Source organism: Anticarsia gemmatalis, chromosome 11 (genome assembly GCF_050436995.1).
Source record: "Anticarsia gemmatalis isolate Benzon Research Colony breed Stoneville strain chromosome 11, ilAntGemm2 primary, whole genome shotgun sequence".
NCBI classification, from domain to species: Eukaryota; Metazoa; Arthropoda; class Insecta; order Lepidoptera; family Erebidae; genus Anticarsia; species Anticarsia gemmatalis.
In genome coordinates this window covers 11785114-11803135 of record NC_134755.1, presented here as the reverse complement: position 1 = coordinate 11803135, position 18022 = coordinate 11785114, and the positions used below count along the sequence as shown (strand labels likewise).

The window sequence follows — 18022 nt, the reverse complement described above, 5'->3', positions numbered from 1 at the left end:
GCTAATCTCAAGAACTACTGGTCCGATTTGAAAAATTCTTTCAGTGTTGGATAGTACATTTATCGAGGAAGGCTTTAGGCTATATATCATCACGCTACGACCAATAGGAGCAGAGTACCAGTGCAAAATGTTACAAAAACGGGGAAAATTTTGTGACGCAAGCGAAGTTGCGCGGGTCAGCTAGTGTTACATATATCCTTACGTATCGATAAAATTATATTTGCCCAAGTCGCAGCAAGATGATGTTTTTTTAAATAAAGGACTACTTTTTAAAATATCTCTTAAACATTTGCATTAAACATAAAGCCTTCTCAATATTGACCAATCATTGTAACACAACAATCCGCTGAAATATTTCCATTGCGGTCTAAACACGATCGACAAATAGGATGTTAGTCATACCGTCACTCTCGTTTTCTATGTATCGAAAAAAATATATTCGTAAATAAGTGAATATCCTGAATTGATGTTATAAAAAATAATATATGGTACCAGTTCATTGTAGAGCCAGAAAAAACCCCTTTTTTCGAAAACCCCTCGTTTCATTTAATACATTTACAACTGAAAGAAAGTAATAAAAGACTAAAGTTTGAAAACGGTAGGTATTACTTATTAAAACACAATAAAATATTTTGACATTCAGACATAACCAACATAATAAAAATATTAAAAATATTTAATATTTTTTAATGTTGAACTACTACTGCTGCTGCCCTCAGAATATACGGCGGATTATCAATACACAAATTTTCTTTAAAAATAAAATTAAAATCTTACTGTAAAAGTAGAGTTTCAGATACATTCAGACGCCTGGCGTGATAATGATAGAGCTCTATTTACATATATGATTGTTATAATTTCAGGCGCTGCGCGCCTTTCAGTAAAAATACATTTGGTGTGTTATTGTGTTATGCTATTCAAAAAAAATAAGCATGTTCTATTAAAGGTACTTTGAATCTGGTGAAACCACAGCAACTAATTAAGGTTGCATCGATTAAAACTAAAAGTGGAAAGTATATCACATAAAGGATTTGTCATGACTGATGGATGCAAAAAAAGTTTCCTACTCGGACAGTCCAACAAAAAGTATTGATCACAGAATAAAACCAAAACACAAGCTGGTAGAGCTCGAAAAAATGCTAGTATTGCCATTAACGTGATAAAAAAATAATATATTAAAAACAAAACTTTAATGGCGTTCTTCAGTTTTTTATGAAAAATGGCCAGTAGCGCCGTGGTTAGTACTCTGATACTAAAGAGGTTGCCGATAAATGTTTTTATTAAAAGAGTTTATGATAATTATTACGTAAGTCTACATTTTAAAGAATTTTGAAATTATATTATTTTCTATTAGATGATACTCGTAGTAGCTGTAACGCCTAAAATCAAGAAACTAACACTTTATTTATTAATATGTTGGTAGTTATAACATAACTAGCATTTAGTTGTTTACTACAAAACAAATAAACGTAATGTTGTAAGACAAAAACAATGTTATTTATCTATGCTGTACTGCGCAGCATGCAATGTTTTCAAAGTTCACTGACACAAACAATTTGTGACGATCGACGCCAGCCGTGCTCAACTTACTATCAACTTCAGAAAATTTCGAGCGAAATATGACTGACACTGAAATACTAATTTCCCATAATTAAAATAAAAAATACTCGTCTGAATCTCAAGTGAAGACTTAAAAAAATAAATTTTGAAAGGATCTTTTAAAAAAATCGTGAGAAATCAAAGGATACTAAACCCGAAACATTAATTAAATTAGTTAAATAGATAAATATGAATCCCTTGTGGGCATAAACCTACGTCAATTCACTAGCAGTGCAGCGTAACGGTAGTTAATATGGCGACACGACAAGCCAAGATGCAATTGTTTACTTTTCGATTAAGTCTTACGTATACCAATTACGTAGGAAGCGTTACGTAGTACAATGTATAAAGTATTAAGGCTCTTGGATACCTAGATCCTATGAATCTGAAGGTCTCACACAAAATCGTCAATATTTTCCGACATTTTCGTTTCCGCAGCTCATAGCCTGAAAACATTTCATGCAACTGTAACAAATTATTCCGCGATTACATAACCATCAAACAAATTTCTGTATATTTCGAGAAGAGACTTGAGTATCACTGACTCACAGTGCTGGAAACTGCACTATTTATTCTCGCATTACTCTCAGACCCCCCGGTCGTGAGCGACATCTATTGACATAATATACGATCTATTTACTCACACAACACACGACTGTTTAAGAACACACACCTTATCTCTATTCGCTATCAACAAGTATTTAGATGGACATATTAGCAAGAAAATATCTGTTTCTGTGCAAACTGGTTTTGAAAGAAAAATGTAGAACATAGTGATACAAATTTTTCCATAACTGAGTTATTTTTAGAGTATGCGGGTGTTACTACGGCCTTATGAATGATAAAGTTATAATAAGATTTGTTTGTTACTACATGCATGTGATAAATAGCCTACTTTTGGAAATGAGATAATGTTTCGGTATATTTGATTAACGTTTAATTTTGAAACTAAATATTAAGTCACCCGGTCACCAGGTACTGCATTATCAACAGAAAAGTATATGCCTATTACCGATGTTTATGAATGACTAGCTGACCCGCGCAACTTCGCTTGCGTCACATAAGATAGAATGGGTCAACATTTTCCCCGTTTTTGCAACATTTTTTATTGATCCACTGCTCCTATTGGTCGTAGCGTGATGACATATAACCTAAAGCCTTCCTCGATAAATGGACTATCTAACACTGAAAGAATTTTTCAAATCGGACCAGTAGTTCCTGAGATTAACGCGTTCAAACAAACAAACAAACAAACAAACAAACTCTTCAGCTTTATAATATTAGTAAGTATAGATGAATAAACAATAGTAGGCCACAATTTTTATTGCTATAGTAAAGAGTTATTCTTAACTATATATAACAGTGTTCTTTACTGTGTAAATACATGTATGTTATACAGTATTTGTTCAAAGTAACGATAACCTAATGGTACAAGCAATCGCCTCCCATAAAGATGATCGAATGCTCAAAACCCAGGTTATGAAACCTATGACAAACAATGTTACAAGACGCGTTCAATCGCTCGTTTAGCGCAGTGGTTAACGTGATCATCTCGCCGCAAAAACCGTGCGCCGTGTTTCTTAGTTTAGAATAAAATGATCGTGTGTGTGTAGTCCGTTGATATTTATTTATTTTAATTTGTTAACGATGCGAAAGCCCTCCGAAACTCTAAAGACTGGTTATAAGGAAGAAACAGATCACAACAACAAGACAATCTTTATCTGTTGGACGTCAGGCCTGTGACGTCACAGTAGTATTGTATTAAGACAAACACTGTATAGTACACACGTGCCACTAGCTGGTTTTACCTGATTTATACAAACAACTCAACAAGCAAAACTTTCCTGCATACTACAATACATTAGATATTAATAACAAATACTTTGGCTCGGATATTTCGCTGGGTAGCGGAACTACAAATTGGAAAAGTTTCGGTCAATATGGCCGGTGCCAATAACTCACATCGATGTTTCCGAAAAAATCTTTTTGTTTGTGCTAGAAATAAATTCGTTCGTATTATCTTTTCGTTAGGATGAGAAAGTTTGTAAACAAATTAGGTTGTTATAGTAGTGGGTGACATTACAATTAAAGGGAAGTGAATTAAGTCTTTTAATCTTGAATCAAAAGTATGTAGGTAGGTACTCCTATAATTTTTCTCTTCCTTTCGGTCGAATCTTAGCCACTACGCAAGTATCTGAAAAGCATTTGATAATTAGAAGAAATGCATTCTCGCTATGCACTACAAATGTACAGGTCTACAGGTACACATTCTATTTTGTCACTGGTTAGACATCAAAAACAGATTTCAAAATGCATATATATTCCATCATTAAAGAACCTGAATCAATTTGAAAGTGAAATTGTTTCCCTTTTTCAGGCCTGTTGAAATTTTCCTCTCCCTCAAAGACCGACTGTATCATTGTGTGGTACTGTAATTTTAATAGTCTCCGTGTATTATCCGACTAGTGGTTTGTATATCATAACTGTCAAGCATCGTATTATAGCAGACACATTAATGAGATGACCCATTGTTAGTTTTATTTTTAACATATTATTATCATCGTCTAGAAAAACTGGTGGTTCTGAAAAGTAAGTAGAACTGAAACCTATCTTCTGTACACATATGGGTATTTGCATATAAATTGATGCTTATAATTACTTATACATAGTTAATTACTTAATTGATCCTATTGATACGAGGATCGACGGACGAGACGACGAGATATACCTGCATGATAAACTTCAGCCCGATCAGTCCAATGGTTTGGGCTGTGCGTTTATAGATCACTATGTCAGTCAGTCACCTGAGTTATATGTATTCAGATTTAAACAATACCTATTAATTAAGCATTATAAAAGGTTATGAAAAATATAATAACGTGACGTTTTTTACACAGTGTGAATTTTTTACGTCGTCATGAGCCAGTCTTGTTTCTATGATAAAAATACGTAGTAGGTATTTCAAATCGGGTGCAAACCACAAACTTTGTTTACACACGTCTGAAGTTCCGGTCTTCTTTTGGAAAAGTTTGATAATAGTTGGATGAATTTGAAACTTATTTAACTCTTCGTCTTTATTGTAAATTGTATGTAAAATTTGAAGAATTTTGGTAAAAAATCTCTATTATATTTGTCAAAACCGATATGGTTTCTCGATTTGAGTAATAACTATCAATGAAAGGGAGGTTTTTTGTTCGACAGTGAGGCTGATAAAGGGTTAAAATTAATAACGAATCATTCTTCAAGTTTTGTGTTTACGGACGAAAAATCCTCGTGACCCTTAACCATAACATAAGTTAAGGCTCCACAAAAGCTACTCTGCGTTTAAATTAAATTTAAGTGCCGCATTGGTTGCACTACATTCCTTATCTCGATTTTATTTAGTTGTATTCAGAAACATACAGTTACGTGGCGCGTGCTATAATAGGATATTATGTCAAAGACAAATTGATTAGTCAATAATTACGAAATCCATTAACTATAGTTATAAGTTCAGACAGGTTCCGAGGTCATTAAGACAATGTTCTTTCACTTTAAATACGATTGTATTGACTTGATATCATTAATCGTGCTATTCTTACACGTAACGTAAGCATTGATAACCGAGTGGTTGAAGAATTCGTCTCCAACGTAAATAGTTGAGGGTTCAAACTAAAAGCAGCAGTCCAATACTTTCCGAAGGTATGTCATCGTCAGCCTAACCTCTCTTCCAACCATATTGGAGTCAACTTCTAGTCTTACCGTTTGTAGCTAAATACCAGTATTTTACATGGAGCAACAGCAAATCGGACCTCAAACTACAACCCTATTACCTAATTTACAACACGATACCCCTCGGTAAGACTGGTTATCAGACTTTCAATCTACTGACAACTAGTATGTGAATACGAGAAATAATTACATTCTCTTACCATGCCTAAGAGTTATTTAAAACAGATCATGAAGGGATGCAAACTTCTTAACCCGCGTGTGTCTAGTGTAGACTCAAGGTCATTCTCTGTTACCGGGAGGAAACCCTTGCCCAGCAGTGGGACAGTAATGGGTTCAGTTTATAATAGAAATCTAGGTTAGAGTAGGTATATCACGTGCATAATTCAGCCATGCGCTACATTTTAGATGCGTTTGATTATAATTTCACAATTCTAGGACTATTTCGCAACATGATCTTTTGTAAGCTTATAATGAAATTGTCATGTTTTTATGTCACGTATTACATTGCTTATGTCTTACATTTAAGTCTGAAAGTAGAGTAGTTTAGTGGTGCAAAGTGCCATTTAAAGCGTGTGTTGTTAAGGAAAATGTGAATTTAATTTTGAGAAACATAATATAAAACACGTGAAACAACACTCTTGTCTCAAAATGGAAATCCATTGAAAAGGCAGAAAATGGAAGGAATTTGGGTTGAGATATACGTTTTCCTTGTTAATGGACCAGGATGACACTCGTTCGTACCCCTGCAGAATTTTCAAACAGAAAAAAACTAAGGTTGTTCTGCTTCTATCTTCTGCAACCAAGACGTTTCTATAACTATTTAACGTGTACCTATTCCTGCTCTTGAAATGGTTGAGGAGTCAAAAGGAGGGAAATGTACACGTGCTCAGTACAAACGTGTGAGAAAAAGTCTACAACTTAAATCCTCAAAACGCGACATGCAACGTGCATTTCCATATCTACAGACAGCCCAATTAACAACATCGCAAATATTGACACTACCACCTGTCACCACGACCACCAGCAACCTAGCACAAAGCCTTTAAGACAAAACAAGCAAAAATAACGTTTCAACAACCATTAAAACATCACTCACGACAAACACAGACTCTCATATTATTTGTTCTAGCCTACATTTAACTTCGCAAACAAACTAAAATAAACTAAACTACACGCTCAGTACTTTCCGTCGTTATAACGGCCCGTAACGATGACGATGAAAACTGATTTGAGATAAACTCTGACGTATTTTCATCTCACAATATATAGTGAGGGGTGCACAGATACTGCTCATTAGAATCAGGGCAGTCTACTGCGGCGCGTGACAACAGACACTACATTTCAGACTTTAACGCCCTTTATACAAATTCCATTTCAGTTTGTTAGGTCCAGGATAATAATAGGTAAGGTGCACAAAATTGAAATTTAAATTAAACCATCTATCATAAAAAGTGCGGGCAAAAATTCATTTACATCGGTAAGGAAAAAACTGGAAAAGAAAACTGACTTGCCTGCTTTATGAAGTCAAGCAGCCAGAATTTAAGATAAAATTATTTGGAAAAAAAAACAATGAAAAGAAATAATATAAAACATAGAGTACATGGTCACTGGTACAATATCATACGGGTGTAATATGGAGTCAATAGTGTGCCATAATTATAGTGATTGACAAATAGTACCTGCATGTTTTTAATTTATACGCAAATATGTAACATTTGTGCTCATTCATAATCGTGCTAGCGTATTTTTTATGCACAACACATTCATTGAAGTGATTATGAAAAGAGCTAGGTACCTAAATGCAAATACCCATTGATGTAAATACCTGATGATTATCTCTGTAGAATAAATAAGTTTCTGAACTTCTTCCTTCGGCTTTTTTATTAATACTAGTGATTAATATTTTTTGAGCCTTCCTAAACTAGGGAACAAGATTGCCACAGATTGTCGTGCGCTAATCGTTAACCATGAAACCCGCCAAGAACACTTCATAATTTGGGAAACTATGTCGTTTATTCAGATCCAGAAATTCACCCGCTTGCAATGTTCCAAAGGATCTAAGAATGGAATACATACTCAGATAAAATTGTAGAGCTTTCAACAATTTATAAAGTATTCAGGTTTTATGTGGAACCTATTTATTTAAAACTTGTTCAGATAGCCAATACTAACAAAACGGGTAACAAAATGATTCTTCCTTCGTAATACATCGTAATAAATTAGTATTTAATTGTTTTAGGCTCAAAATGTGTAAGACAAACACAAAAGACTGTGAGATAGTGGAGACGGAGAAGAAGAAGTCTTACGGAGCCACCATCGACGATGCACTCGCTATGACTGGTCAGTACTTACCATTATTTAAAAACTTATCAACTCCCGAATCAAAAAAATCTTGCTTTTCGATAGCAGCTATTGATACTACCCTAATTTGTAAAACTGAACTTTACAGTAGAAGCGTTTAAAGTGAATAACTTGATAACTTTTGTGATGAAAAGTACGTAGAATAAGTAACTTCGTTATTTTTGGATATTCCTTTATTCAATTTTTATGGCATATCAAACGACACATTTTATGTAATTTGAATCAACATTTTAGTATAAATAGCTGGTGTCGATTTATTTTCAAAGAAATAAATATTATCATTCACACATATGAATTACGATGCAGTGAAATAATTCGAACAAAAGAAAGAGCAGATTTATATCAGTGATGCAAGGTAATCTCAACATACGTTTTACAACTTGTATTATATTTTCTAGGCTTCGGCAAGTATAACTTCGGTCTGCTCCTGGTGTGCAGCTGGACGCTGCAGGCCATGGGCATGGACATGTTCGGCACCAGCTTCGTGGTGGCGGCCGCTGTCTGCGACCTTGAACTCACCATGCAGCAGCGAGCATTGCTCACTGCTATGCCTTTACTTGGTAAGTAGAACATAACTAATGTTCTACTAAAAGATTAATATCTTCAACATCTATTTTCCATTTTCATCGATTTGTACCCAAAAAATCTTTTTCCTTTTAAAATATATTTTGAAAATTGCGTAGGTACTTGGTATTCACATCTTTATTATATAAAACTTGAAATATAATGTTGGCACACGGTACTTCGGACTTCCTTAAACCAATCTGTCAACAAACCACGATATTTAAATGAAAAAGCATACGGAAGGATGGCCTGGTAAATGTAGAATGCGCCTATATTTTTCACTAATCGTAATAAATGCTTATAACTCCTTCTCATCTCTTACCTAATTCTAATTTGCCGCTTCTACCAAATGGTAATGCCATATGTATTATTCAAGGGTGTTCCTGTGAACCTCACCCTTGCTCCAGTTTCCATGCATTTATCATTCACCTTCATTCACATCTAGTGATAATGCAACTACTATTAGTGCCTACATTCTACTGTCTAGTCTTATCAGTTTCATTTCTAATTATAACTTAGTCGCTACTGAGATAATTGATTTATTTTATTTGATACAATATGATGCTATTTACAAATGTTTTATCTTAACTTTTATTCTTAACTTACGGTGAAAAATTAATCCGTTCAATAATTTTTTTATTCGACTTACGGTTACCTTAGGTAAGTACAGATTACAGTATGACATATTCGTAATACTCTCGTCTTTACTAAAATACAGTATTTCACAAAATTAATAAGATGCTTTTAATCGAGTAAGAAAACAAAACGAATTTCCCGTATTTTACCAATGACAATAACCTTTATTTTTGTCGTCTTGCCGTGGTAAACCATCATGCAAATCTGGTACTTTAAGGTTTGAAGTTAACCCTATGTCTTTATTCTCAGGAGTGGTAGCGGGTGCCCAGCTGTGGGGCTACGTGTCAGACACGAAGGGTCGCAAGCTGACGCTGGTGCTGTCCATGTCTATCGGCTTCGTGTTCGCAGCACTCAGCAGCCTCTCACCCAACTGGCAGATCATGGCTGTGCTCAAACTTATCTCTTCTACTTTGTAAGTATAGAGTAATTGTAATAATAATAATATTCTAAAAATATGTGAATATTTGCTGGTATGAATATTTGCACCTCATATTTTGACAAAGAGGATCGAAAATTTTAAGATATTTCTCCAATTTGAGGATTCGGTAGGAGTGAGTAGGTTTAGTAACACCGGAACAGATTATATAAGAATAGGTCTTTGCCCTATTGTACATGATTGATTGCGACGAGCGACTATTTTTAATTATCGTGTAAAACTGCCATTACGTGAGAAGAGTGTTAGTTCATATGATACTAGCTGACCCGTGCGGCTCCGCTCGCGTGAATTTCGTACTGTTGCTTATTCGTTTGAGCACGCGAATTGCGAAGCACTCGATACACCTAAAAATGCTAACAACTCTTTTGTCATCTAATGGTTATTTACGTAAGGGACCCGAAGGGCACACAATGTGACACAGGCTCAGGCAGGCCTGATTTCCTGTGGTTACCTTCTTTTCCGCTCTCGTCTGTATCCGTACCAGTTTACAGTGTAAAATATAATACCTTATTATAGATTGACCATTGCTTACCCGTCTGGATTCAGAATATTATAATAAGTACAGACAGACCTATCTGCGCCGGAGCTCTTCACACGCGTAATAATGTTTACTTGCGATGATACGTCCGAAACCGCGTAACCCGTAATTATTTTTTATATATCATCCGTTGTTTATTTTTTAAAACTTACCACGTAGTCTGTTTCATAGCTATCCAATTTATTTCCTTAATGCAACCAATTAATTTGGTTATGTGTTTCGAACAACAACGCCATCTGTTAGTTGCGGCGAACAACGACAACAAACGAAATTACTCGATTGCCATCTAGGATATCCCGACCGCACCGGACCCACGTAAACCAACATTTTTGTGTAATATATCATACAACATTTATGTTTAAAAATCTTATAAATGTATAGCATGTTTCAAAGGTATTTTTTTTACAATAAAGCCATCAAAACAAATTAATTAGAAAAAACATGCTTTGTTGCGAGCTATAACGCCATCTATTGGTTGGTGCTAACAACAGGTATCGATACGGCAGGCGCCGCGTTAACTTTATGCGAATGTTGTGAAATGGATTGTAACGCCATCTATGGTCTCTATGGGGAAACGCAGGTTCAAACGATTTACTACGTATATTTTTAAATTTTTTAATTTTTTTTGAAATTTTATGCTATAAAAAGTATCCTAGAACATGCTCCACTACTTAATCTATGCATATACCAAATTTCAGTGCATTCTATCCGGTAGTTTTTACGTGATAGCGTCACATACAGACGGAGGACAGACAGACAGACAGACAGAAAAGAAAATTATAAATTGCAGATTCGGTATCAGTATCCGTTACTAAACATCCCCCATTGGTTTTTTTTTAAATATATTCAATGTACAGAATTGACCTCTCTACAGATTTATTATAAGTATAGATAAATATATTCAATGTACAGAATTGACCTCTCTACAGATTTATTATAAGTATAGATAAAGAACTGCGTTTACTGCAATTATACACAAATGAACTTTAATTTTAGCGAATATAATAATAACCTTTTAAATAATGACCACCAAAATCTAAATGTTAACTTCGAAACTATTGTAAATACCATCAATAACTTAAATAATATGTCGTTCTGCGCCATTTGCAATCCTGACCCAACCAACAACTGCGTTGTTCGTCCAATCGTACAAACAAACACGCGCGCAATTACAAATATTTTGTTCACTTCCACATAATGACTTAATTCGTTATCTAATTAAAAACTCGTACTTCAGAGGAATCATGCCATACTATTTATAGGAACAATAAGATAAAACGTATCAAAAATAGAGGCAAATATATTTCTACGTGAATGTTGCTACGTTGTTGGTCTATATTTGAAAGATAGTCTTATTTACATACATATTTTGAGTCGTTTTGGGTTTTTTGGGCATTTGTTATCTGAGGAAAAGCTTACGGAAAGTAAATGTTACGACATTTTTGTAATAAACATAACTTTGACAAAAAACACGGTACTAATCGATATGAAGTGACTACTTTTTCAGCTGTTTCCGTAATACTATACCTAATATGCTAATTACAGCTCAATTTTATCCTTATTAGGTATCAATTATTATGATATGAAATCTTTATTACACTATAATAAAAAAAATCCTCTTAAATTCGGTATCCAATCAGTCCAGCGAATCTAAGATTACAAAATCGAATTATCTTTCCATTACCGCATACTCTTCGCGCGCAGAGCTAACAGTGACGTCACACTCGCGTCACGGAGCTAGCGACACCACTATCTCTTATGTAAAGAATGTATATTTGTTGTAAAACCCCCCGGCGAGACAAAGGCCAGATAGTGAGAGAACAAACACCAGCTATAACGGGAACGCAAATAGAAGAAAACCCGTAAACAATTTCTCTTCTGGTGTGACTGTTTGCTTATTGAAATGTTGATAAGGAACAGGCGATACGATGAGTTTGTTTAGAGTAATTCGTGGGCAAATGTTTGATGATTACGCGCTGCTGATTTACGCATATTGATGGTTTTAGAATTTATTGACAACGAGGATCCCACAACGATTCAGCTTCAAGGTTCTTTAGTAGTTGAGCAGATGACCTCAAGCGAAGTGGTTTTTTTTTATACCCGGGTACTGTGTAGAAGAGTACCCGGTGAACAAGACTCAAGAATGAAGAGATATTCATTCTTTTAAATAATTATTAAACTAGAAATACTTATTTCATTCTTCTACGTGCCGTAATTTGTGCATCCAATGTAATACGAAGAGTATAGGAGTATGAGTATTCACATTTTCTGTCTTTCCCGCAGTACCTCAGCCAGCAACTCAGGCGCCTACACACTGCTAGGAGAGAGCTGTTCGGAGCGAGCACGCGGCAAGGCGATGCTGCTGTGCACGTGCGCGCTCATGTGTTCACAGGCTACCGTTGCAGGTATGACGAAAACATTCTAACATTATCTTTATTTGACTAAGGAAATGCAGTTCGTACAGGTTTTTGATACATTATTATTCATATTCAGATAAAAATTTTGATAGTCACCTTCAACTTGATAAATATTTCAGGTGCATTGAGAGGACGCACTTGCGTTACATGTGACTTTATACCCAGTGCAGCAAATCTTACTCACGTTTATCGCACAATGTTTTGTACTGGTCTAAAATTTTTACACCTTCAACATACTTACAAACAAAAAAGACCTTTTTATAAATTAACACCTTTTTAAACATTATCTTCCAGTATTCGCCTATCCCATCCTTCCCCTGGAGTTCTCCTACTACATCGAGTTCCTGGGCATCACGTACCGTCCATGGCGCCTGCTCGCCTTAGTGATGTCTCTCCCGTGCGCCGCCACCGCCTGCCTGCTGCAGCTGTTCCACGAGAGCCCCAAGTTCCTCGTCTCTCACGGCAGATATGAAGAGGCCCTGGAAGTTTTAAAGAACATCTATGTAACTAATACTGGAAGCAGCGCTGAGAGCTACCCGGTAAGATTTTAATTTTTTGGTTAACATAAGAATCGTATTTATAATAGTTTAACTTAACTTGAGCAGTCAAATATTGAATTCTATCCGGAACTTATCGTAACAAATATTAACCAACAGTTAACAATATTTCAATTCATTTGATCTTTTTAATTGGAAAAACTTTCGTGTCGTCTGAAAAACGGAGCAAATAAGAAATCTACTCATACTTATTTATCAATCTTTCTCTTAAAGGTCAAGAAGCTGATCGAAGACTCCGAGAGTCAGAACTCTCAGTCACAAGCCTCCTTCTTCGCGTCCATCTGGCAGCAGACCGTGCCTCTCTTCAAACAGCCGCTGCTCAAAGACACCCTCAAACTGTTCTACCTGGTCGTTGTTATTTACATGACGTAAGTTATCAACTAATAATACTTACCTTATATATATTTCAAGTGCCTTTGCCGTAAATTATGCTGTTTTGTTTGTGATGCAGTATTGACATTATGATACCTATGTTATGTGTACACATTTTAATTTTATTATCTTATTTATAAATTGTTTTTAACCCATCGCAACGATGGTTCGATGCCTCTATTTACTTTTTGAGCCATTCAATAGTAACATAGGCTTTATTATCAGAAGGCTCTAGTGTGAATACTGAGCTAATCTGTAATGCCCTAAGAAAATGCTTAATTTCTAAACGGCTCCAGAGTTCATAATTTTCCTGACTGGTTATTTTATTATTTCTAGTGGCAGTGGCTTCATCCTCTGGCTGCCCTACATCATGAACAACCTGTTCTCCGTGCTGGAGATGGGTGGCGGCGATGGCATGAACCTCTGCACCGTCATCAGATACCCTATGCAAGACATGGTTCCCAGCGGGAATATTACTACTGTAAGTAACATACACAAAATATACACAAGTTCACGTCTTAATTCTTTGGTTCTTTCTTTGTTCTTTCAATTTAACTATGAATAATTAATTGGATTTACTTTGAATGTTTCCATTTTGGTTTACTTAGCTCTTTTGTAGCAGAAACTGTCCTTTGGGTGTGACTTTTGATATTAATGGCGCATTTTTTCCAGGGCATTGAAATCTGCGACGACACAATCCAGGAAACCACTCTATTCTCTGCCATGACTTACGGCGCCCTTGCCAGCTTCTCCAACCTGGTCCTCTCGTTAACCTGCGGCAGTCGCAAAAGACAAGCTATGATCTGCATCATGGCTATGTCTGCGTTGGCCGGAGTACTGCTCAATGTGGTGCCAATTCCTCTAGCCGGTGGAATATTCTTTTTCTTCTTCTTGATGTGCGCGCTCTCCATGGGAATTCTCAGTGTATACTTCGTGGAACTTTATCCTACTTCTTTAAGGTAAGTTTGATATTACGCTATTGTCATTTTTCTAATTTGAATCGTAATGCTTTGAATAGTTCTTAATAAACATAGAAGCAGCGCTGATCCATTCATTTCTAAAAATTTAAAATACTTCATACTCATTTTCCTTTGATAAATTTGGCTAACTTATTATTATCTCAACATTAACAAGATGTTTCAATTTATGATCTAGGTATTAATTGAGACGTATACTTTGTTACAGAGGGATGGTGTCATGTTTGTCAGTGATGTTGGGAAGGATGTCCGCGTTCGGTGGTGTCAACGCGATAGGAGCGCTTATTTCTACTAACTGCGAGGCTACCTTCTACGGCTGGTCCTGCTTGTTGCTCTGTAAGTATCTTATTCCTGTTGAAAATCTTCGTTATACAACAAGAACACTACCAAAAAACTGGGTAGTTTAGACTGACGTTGCTGCGTAACGCGTAATAGCTGCTTTATTTTGTTGATCCTACATTACTGCTGGTAAAAACCCTATACTCTAACCCTAAGAGGGTTAGAGTATAGGGTTCATAAACAATAACCTATTCTAGTTAAAAAACGAGAAAAATATGTTTTCTCTTTTTCATTTCGCTAAGGAGTGAAAGAAACAAAACTCTATGTAACCCTTTCATAACTTCATATATTTTTATGAATAAAAGGGTAAGCTTTGAGAGATTCCTTCAGGCGTTTGGTGCTTCTGAACAAACAATATCGACTTAAAATTTTACTTTATCTTTAAATATCTTGTCCTTCTATCTGTGTTATTTTTACAATTTTTATTCTACGCATCAACTTAGCCATAAACTACACACTACTTCAATTTTATACTCCTATTTATTACCTACTACGATGAAAGGAAGCATAATGTACAATCTTATCGAAGATATTTATAACATAACAAGCCCCCTCATGTCCATATCAGCTTTATTTATTATTTTATTAGATTTAAAAAACGCGCATTGACAATGACACTGCCGTGTTCGAAGGTGACAAAACAAAATAAGTAAATAAAGGTAGCTCATTGAAGCTTGATAAGTTATAACTCTGTTGATAATTCTTATAAAATACAAAAACATAATCATCAAATCGAGTGCAAACTAGATTATACCAGGTTCAATATAAAGTCAATAACCAATTTAAATTGAACGTAAAATGTCATTTTTGGCAGAGGTGTAATAAATACACCTACTTTTCGCCATTTACAACTTTAGTTCCATGTAATATTAGGCCAGCGTATTGGAGCTGGTAGCTTTGGAGTTCTATTACAAGAATCAATTTAGTGTTTAATACGCATAAAGAGGAAATGACTATGTTAGAAATCCATTTAGTTTTTGTGACTATATTCCAATCAAGACTTACCTTGTTTATTTTGTTTACAGCGGCCATAGCAGTCGCCTGGTTCCTCCCACGCGACAACAAGCCCAAGAATTGAAGGAAATCTCAGCATTGGTTTGGATCTAGTGAAGACTGAATACCAAGTATCCTGATAGAATATGTAATATATCACCGACTGATAATCATAAGTTATTTTAAATCTAGCCTTAAATGAGACTGGAAAATGGTGCATCGCACGATGAAACTCTTTCGTTTAGTGGAACGTAAATTATATTATGGTTTGTTGAATTCACTCTATGTAATAGGTAAATACATTGAGTATGGATTTGTATGGTTGTGAATATAAAGTTAATTTTATGTATTTCTTGCAGCAATGACTTACACTACAATTAAGCTTTTGTTACAATCATTTTGTTCAATAATTTCCCCTTCTTGCCAAAAAACAACTTTTATCAAAGATCTATTAAGATTTTGTAATATGTAATTAATTGAATCTGATTACAATTCACGTGTAAGATCAAGATGTGCCTGATTGATAACGCTTCTAGTTTATAAGTTTATACTAAGTTCTTGATCGAAGACAAGGCAGGGAGCAATACCTATGTGTTTTCAAATAACTATTGTTTGAAAAGTTGAGTCGCAAAATGTAAAGAGATTCAGAGTTTTCGATCTATAGTCATAATTCCTAGTATTAAGAATAATAAATTAGCGTTTAAATAAATTTATCAAATTAAATACTGTTTTATTGAGTACTGCTTGACCAAAGACTAGCTTATTTTCTTTTAAAAAGCTTAATTTAAATATAATAAATATGATCCACTTATAAAAAAATGGATTTCCTAATTTAAAATATTTTGCCAACACGTTTTTTATACATTTTTGTCCAGTACAATATTCTGAATTATCACGTTTCAATCTAAAATACGAATAACAGCTCTACGCAAAAGTGACGTATCTACTTAAAATTCTTATTTTTACTCATTATCCATCTCATTGAATGATTAATTTGATGTAATTGACAGATATCGTGGATATTTAATTAACAAACGCGATACAGATCACTAAAGACAACGTAAAGAACTGATTTATTATATTAATCTATTTGAAAGGCTCCGATCGTTATCATTAGAGGAATTTCAGTCTTACCTACCTATACGTGTTTGATCCAATTTCCTCGTAATAAATTATTGTTGTTGTAATTATTTTCTATTCCAAACAATATCTTACCCTAGATCTAGAAATAGCAGGAAAGCAATAATTCATTAACATAAATAGGACTTTTTTAAATGATTATAAAGTTTGTAAAAACTGTTGTATCTGGATATTATAAACATTGATCTCGACTCGATAAAGAAAAGAACAGGAAAACCCTGGCATTTATTCCAATCGAATAGATCTTTACTCCCGAACTCACGATATGTAACTTAAAATTTTTAAAAGTTACTGTAAGCTTTTGTGTGTCGCGTGGACTGTTGCAGTTCCTGATTCACATTAGCACTACACTACCTAAGTACTACATAGTTGAAAACGCCGAAGGAGAGAACGAGCGATCATAAAACATTAATAAAAAGATTACATTACACAAGATCATTAACATGACTAAAGCAACAAGTATACAGGATTTGGCATTAAAAATAAGTAGGTAATATTAAAATTACGTACAGTGCGTTAACATAATAACATTTTATCTTATCCTTACTAAAAGAAAATGTGATAATTCTTACATACCTACGTAAACAGTAAAACTCGCGACACGAAATTCTTTCTTTTTCTTTGATTTCAAGACTTTGAACCTCAAGACGATGGTTCATCAATGTTTAAAATAAAATATGAGTAAAGTAATACACGTTTGAAGTCAGAGCATTTTTCTTCACTTCTGACATAACAGTTTGTTTTCATTCATACAACTTGTAATCGACTGATCGATCAATCATCCGAATTATCATGGCTTTAACAGGTTGCAATATTGTAAACTGTAATTAATTGTCATAATGACCTCGCGTTTGCAGCCCTACCACTCAGTAATAAACTGCATCCATTAAACTAATCGTTGATGCACTGATTCCGTTCTTCAGCAGCTAGTTGCGAAATTTCCGCGCCGCGAGTGTGTTGCTTGTTCCGATTTTCCAATTACGAAATGAAGGACTGGTTTTTCGCGTTGTTGAATTCGCATACTTAATTCCAAACTTAATGCTGGCTACAATTGTTGGCGTGTATTCTTAAATACTGGGTCACACCATCACAATTCAGAACAAATTATTAACCATCCAAAAATTTGCTGTATGCATCTAATCGTTCACCAATCAGTGTGACTTGCAATGACAGGCTAAAGCTTAAAATTGATGATGAGTAGTATGAAAGTGCAATTTTCTCTTATAATTTTAATGATTAGTTTATGAAATTTGCACCTCATGGTTTCTTATCCATCAAAAGTTTACGCGTGTGTATAAATAATCGATAATATAATATAAGACAACGTGATTTGTGATATCTTTACGATATTATTGTTTTCGATATCTTTATGATTTTATGTT

General features: G+C 34.8%; 1 protein-coding gene across 1 annotated transcript; it reads left to right on the top strand.

The window, feature by feature from the left end:
• The first annotated feature begins 6590 nt into the window (after window positions 1-6590).
• Window positions 6591-16217, top strand: LOC142976710 (synaptic vesicle glycoprotein 2C-like). Its single transcript, XM_076120220.1, has 11 exons — window positions 6591-6713; window positions 7550-7650; window positions 8070-8231; window positions 9121-9283; window positions 12129-12250; window positions 12557-12801; window positions 13033-13187; window positions 13528-13672; window positions 13864-14150; window positions 14377-14504; window positions 15533-16217. Exons 2-11 carry the CDS (start codon window positions 7557-7559, stop codon window positions 15583-15585), a joined length of 1554 nt encoding a protein of 517 aa, XP_075976335.1. The 5' UTR covers window positions 6591-6713; window positions 7550-7556; the 3' UTR covers window positions 15586-16217.
• The last annotated feature ends 1805 nt before the right edge of the window (window positions 16218-18022 follow it).